Source organism: Diadema antillarum, unplaced genomic scaffold (genome assembly GCF_040938485.1).
Source record: "Diadema antillarum isolate AM-2024a unplaced genomic scaffold, OU_Dant_1.0 seq00000323_RagTag, whole genome shotgun sequence".
In the NCBI taxonomy this organism is placed as follows: domain Eukaryota; kingdom Metazoa; phylum Echinodermata; class Echinoidea; order Diadematoida; family Diadematidae; genus Diadema; species Diadema antillarum.
Genome location: NW_027271342.1, coordinates 396,625 through 404,570, shown reverse-complemented (window position 1 = coordinate 404,570; position 7,946 = coordinate 396,625). Strand labels below are relative to the sequence as shown.

At 39.1% G+C, this 7,946-nt stretch overlaps 1 protein-coding gene across 1 annotated transcript in view; it reads right to left on the bottom strand.

Annotated features, from left to right (window-relative positions):
* Positions 1-2,663: 2,663 nt before the first annotated feature.
* The window catches only part of LOC139730626 (alpha-N-acetylneuraminate alpha-2,8-sialyltransferase ST8SIA3-like), a 38,504-nt gene continuing 33,221 nt past the window's right edge, over positions 2,664-7,946 (bottom strand). The window contains exons 7-8 of the mRNA XM_071641483.1: positions 5,005-5,240; positions 2,664-4,292 (exon numbers count right to left, since the gene is read on the bottom strand). Coding sequence (XP_071497584.1) covers positions 4,060-4,292; positions 5,005-5,240 — 469 coding nt within the window. The 3' untranslated portion in view covers positions 2,664-4,059. The remainder of the gene's footprint in view (positions 4,293-5,004; positions 5,241-7,946) is intronic.

The following is a 7,946-nucleotide window of genomic DNA, read 5'->3' as shown; positions in this document are numbered from 1 at the left end:
TCGAACCGGGTCGATACGGTTTTAATTCCGGTTTTAATTACCGAGTCCATAATATGGACTCGGTACGAAATCCGGCCGTGTGTGACTCCAGCATAAACGTTCAAAGACTGACCTTAAGGAAAAGGTGTGTCTATTCTATCAATGCGACTTCTGCTCGAAGGTTGTTCAGAAACATCGTGATTCTGATACAATAGGGCAAACGCTTTAAGTTAAAGAAGGAGACCCAGGATGACCAAGTAAGAATTTGCGTAGCAGACCTGAAGACGTTGGTGATGCTTCAGCCTTTGAAAAGTATCACAAACACTGTCTCAATGCTGCAAAACCTACATCGAAATCGATACCAGACCGTGAAAGGACAACACATACCCACACATTGTGTGATGAACACGTCATCCTCGTCGTTAAAACCACCATCAATGATGTCACACTAAACATGAGTCAGGTCAATGATGCTTACTTGTCAATCCTGAAGAGATATCACACAGATGATAATTAGACTAAAACTATCACACATACATAAAAAAAGGAAAACTTATTAACGTCTTCAGGTCAGTGCGACGCAACGAACCAAAAAAGCTTGTCAAATTGAATGTGTCAGCAAAGCTATCGATCTCAGTCTCTCAATGATGGATGATAGGGAGGTGATTGGTAACCTGCAGAATGTGGCTGGCATACTCCCACATGAATACTAGTATACAATATGCAAATTCCCGGGTGGTCATTTCCAGGTACTCGTATCTCTGATGATCTCAATGATCTACCATTACTCCAATTCTTCCTAAACCACCTCCTCTATGGTATTTATGTTGTTAAAGTGTCTGGAGTGCGGGACCAAGGAGTACGCAAAATTGTTGATGTAGCTTGTCATTTTCAATTCCGACACACCCATACTGATCGGTAAGTTCAATATCAACTAAAGAGAAATCATGGATATGTCAATAATGTCTAAACACCCTTGTCAAACAGATTGCCTCTCGCTATCCACTCTCGAGTTCGTGACAAGAACTTTATTCAAAACCTTTAAAAAGTCTCCATTAGAAATAGGCCTCTAATTACCACAAGATGCTTGATCTAGAAAAAGAGAGTTGAGCAGTAGGTTCTTCAACCAATGAAGGATGCGGGGGGGGGGGGGGTGTCTTCCCGATTTTGTCAAGGGGGTTGTGAACATCTGGTTTGCCATTGACAACACTCATCTCTTGGACTCACAAGCAACGGAGACGCTCGGGACCCACTAGCCACTACCACACTTTACCTTACTGCTCTGGTAAATAGTTACCTCAACGACATCCCCAAGGCTACAGGACCTACAATGAGGAAAAAAAACATCATCAGACGTTGCAGTGACGTCTAATGATCTTAAACTACGTCATCTAATGGAGCTGCACTGCATAGACAATCCTTTCAAGAGTACACAATTCAAGAATCTGGATGGAACAAACATGGAACGAAAGTCATTAAATGTAATCCTGATATCAACTTACCTCTTTTATCGCTTCTGGTTGTAGAGAAGATTTTAAAGATTCTTCTTTTTTTTTCTTTTTCTTTTTCTTTTTTTTTTTGTTTGGGGGGGGGGGGGGATCTACGGTCCCCACGGGAAGCATGGTGCCCATTTGTGCAAATTGAGATCATTATCCCCTATGGATGCTACCTGCCAAGTTCATGGTGAAAATCCATCAATATGTTTTTAAGAAGAAGATGAAAATATATACTCCAAGGCACCCCTGGATCCGCCATGAACAAACTTGAAACTACACTCGTCAATGCACTAACTCGTAGTATTAACTTACCTCTATCGCTTCCGGTTCTTAATACAAAAGAAGATTTTGAAGGTTCCTTTTTCTTCTGAGGAGGGGTTTCCTCCCCCCCCCCCCCCCCGGGGGGGGGGGGGGGGAGCGGCACGGTACCCATTGGGGGAAAAAACTACATCCTATACATCCGAATACTTGTATTAGCGATCGCAACAGCTCAGGTGAGCTAGAAAAAAAAACAACAACACTATGGAATTACATACCATACTGTCCCCTAAGGGCCTGGGAATGGGGGTGGTTATTAATTTGTACAAATTACCCTTGTGAAAAACAAGTTTAGTGACAAATCTGATCGTGCGATTTAAACGAGAAGATGAGCATTTTAAAATTGGCCCCCATTTTGGTCCAACCTCCCTAATTAACCAACGGAGGCACCCAAGAATCTGACACTCCAACAAATTTGAATCCTTCATCCTTTAACCATCGAAATTCTATCCACCAAGTTTGGTGAAAATCCGTCATGGGTTTCAAGATAAAGACGCTTAAAATGTAACACGTTTTACGCACAACGAACAATGGACGCCGGACGATTAATGATCGCATAGCTCAAATGAGCCTTTGGCTCAGGGCTAAAAATACGTGTCAGAACTAATACCGGGAATACCACTGCAACTTATACAAGTGCCACTAGCATATCTGGCGATGTAAAGGATAACAATAACAGTTATGACCATGTTAATAATGGCTTGAAAGTCACTCATGTGCTGCCACTTTGTGAAATTAAGGCAACCTATTGGAAGTAACCCAAGGGTTAGTCTAACAGGTCATTTTTATCACAAAGCTGTACGAATACAAATTACTCTACGGACTTTTCGGCAAGACGATGATTATTTCTATAAGTCATCATCTCGTCACCTAGTAAAACCTAATAAATACACATTGCAAATATTGCCCCAAACACACATCTGTAAAAACAAAGTACAAAGTCAAATTATTTTCGTGAAGTAGACCACTTCGATACACAGGTGTTTTCACGTGGTCTTTTTAAGTTTACACTTAAAACCATGAACGGCGTAACTAATACAGATGTACAGGTGCAACAACCTTTGGGCAATGGAGCCGTGGACCATCAAAGGGGAAATGATATGTGATGCACCGCCTCTCTTAACATTGCGCATAGAAGAAAGTTCGGCACTGTCACAAGCGAAAAAACTCAGGGACTTTCGTGAAAACTAATCAGTATATCACAGCAACATATTAAGTGTCAGCAGCCATTCTGACCATTAACCAAATGAATGCAATCATACGCGAGGCTGACTGCAACACCCAACAGCCACCTCACACTTTCTTTGCAACAACCTTTGTTGGGAGGATATAATCCTACTACGCTACCGGGATTTTTTTTTGTGTGTGTGAATTTTTGAATTCGTCGCAAATGATCTCGCAAATATTCCAATATTATGTACGTGATACGTGATTTTCTTGACATCTCGTCGTAATCCTCGTTCTCGTTGCTGACAAGTTCCTGGTTCCTGGTTGTTCACAATGTCGAACATTCTTTGACAGTTGCTTCCATGCCGTCCCCTCTGGTGATCATTCTATGATATTATAGGCTTCTAGGTTGTTCATGAATATTCTACGGTGGTTCCTTCCACACCGGATCTTTCTTCCGCTGCACTCATACTGACAATAATACGATAATAATTATGATATTCAGCGAGGATTTCCCACTGATATTTTCAATCTTTTTTTTTATCAACTGATGTCATTGCACAAGACATTGTTGTGGCTTCCCCACTGCTACATTCCAACTCCTCTCGTGTGATCGACGCTTGAAAATTACTTTCCTACAGTGCGTCTTCCCGACGTCGTATGCAGTCATCGTCATCGGATTTACATCCGACCATGCGCGTTCACCATATAAAAGGGAACAAACTTGGCCCCATCCGGTATGTTCTTTGTGTCTCAGATGGATTCAGATGCCACCATTTCACGCGATACCGAGTACTGAATACCTGTTGCACATTTACTTTTTCTTTCACATACACATTTCGTGAGTGGGTTTTACACATCCCTTTTAACGTTCCTTCCATTTATAGACTTGCGAAAAGTTAAGTTTTATAGTACACTAAATTGATGCCCACTGATTTCAAATTCTACATCAACATTCCAGAAAAATGCATGACAATACGTCGCATTCCCTACATGACGTAATGACAACTGCAATATTTTTCTTGTTTTTTGGAAAGAGCAAGGAGGTACAAATATACGTGATAGATATACGACGACATGATTATGTCCGATAAGTACGTTATCTGCATGAACCACCGTGCAGACGTAGCACCCCCAAATTGTGCAGCTGTAGCAGGAGCGAGAACTCGTCATTCATCGAGTGCACTTTCTTGGCCTTAGAGACAGTCTCATTGTCAAAGTAATGATATGGTACATCGATCTCTTTGTCATTATACCGCGTCAGGAAAGGCCAGAACCCGAAGAGATTTAGCTCGTCGCAGACTTGTATTGCACTCATTACCAAGTAGAATCCTGTTAATTCGAAATAAGATCAAGCATTAACAATGGAATTACGGGCAAACATGTGTGGTTATCAAGCATTAGCCTAGATTAAAATGGCAATATACTTCAAACGAATGTTGAAAATGGGTCAACATTCCACTAACGTTAACTCATATTCCGCAAATTAAAAAAAAGACCAATTTCTCGAGGTGAGATGTTACGAGGGCAACAACATTACCCAAATTACGAGGCAAGTACATGGCCCAACCATATAATCAAGACATTCAAAATGTTATAGTTAATGTGACAAGATGTCGGGTTTGGGTTCCCCTCATCTTTTTAAGATGAGCTTTAGGTAAACACAAAAATAAACAAAAACAATGTGATATCTTATTCTACCCTACATTAAAATCCATACTTGGTTCGATCTCGGAAAAATAGCTTTGTATCACAATACTTATTCTTACGTTTGAATGGTTTGTGTTACTGTCAAAAAAATCATTATTTCAAACAACTTTTATTATTACAAGTGAACTGAAAGGTGTAATAGTTTATATATATATATATATATATATATATATATATATATATACATATATATACACGTGTATATACACGTATATATAACCAGCTCTATGTAGTGCTGATCATACACATTATAATAAATACATTAACACAATGGAGCACGTGTTTCTTCAGCACATTTCTTTCGTCGGTATTCTACCAAGACGAGGAAGCTTACCTGTTGACAGCCTCCTTGTTAATGATCGTTCGGCCCAAAATTTCAGTGATTGCTCGAAATGGGTCGGGTATCCACAGACAACCTTTGGATCCGAGCCTTTATTTGCTTTCACAGCTCTGTATGAAGCCGGAAAGAAAGCTGGCATTCCTAAGCACGGAACCCATATGTAACCCCTGTAGTTCGACAATGCTTTGTTGAATGATGCGTGGTACCTGCTATTGGCCAAGCTGCCATGCCTGTGAAAGGATTTCGATATTTATTTTCTGTTGACAGCACATGTGATATTACTACAGGAACAATAGAATAAGAGTCACAAATCAGACACATGTACATCGTTAATGTCATCGATGATTTAATATGCGCATGATATTACTGACAAAATCAGAATTATCTTCCACACTAAAACGGAGTCAACATTGTTGATCCTGTTTACAGTTGTTCAATTCTAATGGGATACTGACACTTTCTCATTTTTCTTTGTGAGCTTTGTCTTGCAATGATCTTCATAGTGACACATTTGTGTTGTATGTAATACAAAAAATCGATGTAGTAATAATTTTCGTGATTTTGAGATTATTTTCATTGCGCGTCATCAATGCAATTATTGGATACAAAAAGGGAAACGAAGCCAATACATGATGCATGAAAGAATCTTTTGATGCTTGGAGAAGACTGAAAAGTAAAAAACAAAAAACAAAAAAACAAAAACAAAAAACAAACATCACTAGTCTTGTAGCTTTAAAAAATAACGCCGAGAAAGGAGAGCAGAATCACAATTTTCGTGATTTTGAGATTATTTTCATTGTGCGTCATCAATGCAATTATTGGATACAAAAAGGGAAACGAAGCCAATATATGATGCATGAAAGAATCTTTTGATGCTTGGAGAAGACTGAAAAGTAAAAAACAAAAAACAAAAAACAAAAACAAAAAACAAACATCACTAGTCTTGTAGCTTTAAAAAATAACGCCGAGAAAGGAGAGCAGAATCACAACTATGCCCTTGAGTAAAAAACCCAAACAAAAAACGAATCAAATGCAACACAAAAAATAAATTTAATCACCAAAACAGATGTCACAGAATTTGTGTTACATGGCATCACAGTGCCATGCAGATTTGTTGTCATTTTGGGAAGATCGTCTTGGCATAGCGATAAAGTGCGTCAAAGTCATGAATCGGCACAAGATCCAGCATTGGAACATAGCTTAGGAATTGCAACTTTGAAAGTTTCCCTGTTTCATGATTTGGCATGGGTACTTTTTGGTGAAAGGCGTATTGCCTGAAGGGCAAATCTTCTGTTCCACATATAAGTTAGTTTTCGGCCGTCGAGCTCGGTACCCCTTCCCTGGATGGGTCTCCACAGAAGAACTAATGGGAAGATTGGGACTATTAAAGAACATTGCCTACACGCCCTAATGCCATCAACAGTAGTCCTAGGAGGTTACATACTGACACAGGTTATTTCCTTAGTAATTTCTCATTTCAAAGAATTACAGAACAGTAAGAGCGGATAAAATCAATGTGAATATGCCCAACTGCTTTTGCTACCGAACCAGCAACCGAGGTAGACAAATTAAAATAGAAAAGGTAAGTTTAATATATTCACTACCTGTCTTAGGAATGTAGATGTCGTACTGTTTCACAACAGGAATGCGAAATTACAAAGAATCTTCAAGAAAATGAAATCGCATCTCCATCATTGGAGATCCAGAGACCTATCCCTTTGTGAGGAAAATTCAGATTGTGAAAACTTTGGGGTCATCTCAGCTGGTAATACGTCATTAGTCTCAGTTTCAGACTAAATATGAAGGGAACGAAGTTGGCTACAAAGATTGATTTGGAGAGACCCTGAATAAGGCGTGACATATTGGTGGGAGGATTTAAAATATTTTATATGAAGTCGAGGTTGCAAGATCAATAAGTAATGGGTGCAGAGATTATTTCCTGTTTAAAAGGGAATAAACTATTTGTCTGTACTTGTTAGTACTTGCAGGAAGTGATTGTTTTTCCCTCTGCACTTCGATGTCTCAAGGTTAAAGATTACTAGCTCACACTGGTTATTAGAGGCATAAGAAGCAGGGCCCTTTCTTCAGAACAGAGAATTAAATGTACCTAATAAAGTAATATGGAACAAAAATACATTCTATGTTTATGTAATATTATCTATGTTTAATGCACGAAAGAAAAAAAAATGTTTGAAATCACGGGTATGTTAGGTAATTGAAGTCGACCGGTAAGTTGGAACGACTGCAACTGCAAAAGGGTTGCAATTTACCGGTTACTTCACTCTTTTAGATTGTTATAATGACATGCAAAGTAAGGAGATTTTTTTTATTCACTTCAATAACAATAATAACAATAATTAAAACACTGTCTTCTTTATCCAGGGTAGTCTCTTCAGTGTTGTCACTGTTCTATCAGAGGGCCCTGCCATTATTATTACCCCAGCGTTGCCAGGTACCCATTTATACACCTGGGTCTAGAGGGACATTTTGGGTAAAAACATCTTGTCAAAGGATGTAAGAACCGGGCGGAAATCGAACTCGGGTCCTCTGTTTGGGAGTCGGGAGTCTTATCCACTATGCCACAGCGCCCCCAATCATCATCTCCTTGAATCTCTCAGCACCATCCAGTAATTCACCATTCAGTGTAGATGGGTAGATGTAGTGACGTAAAAACAAAACAGCTGTACAACAGCCATTTACAATCAAACAAATCTGGATAATCTAGTCTTTTCACCGAATTTGTCTTATATCGGTACTGGATCCACAGATCTAAAGAACCTCTTTAAATTACCAGCTAGCATGACCATTGACTAATCAATACTAAGAATATTATATATTGTAGTATATTCCAGAAATTAAACACTCGGATTCATGTTGATTTATGGCTGGCACTACACGAAGGATTTTTTCTTTAATCTTTCAAGTAGTTTTTCTTT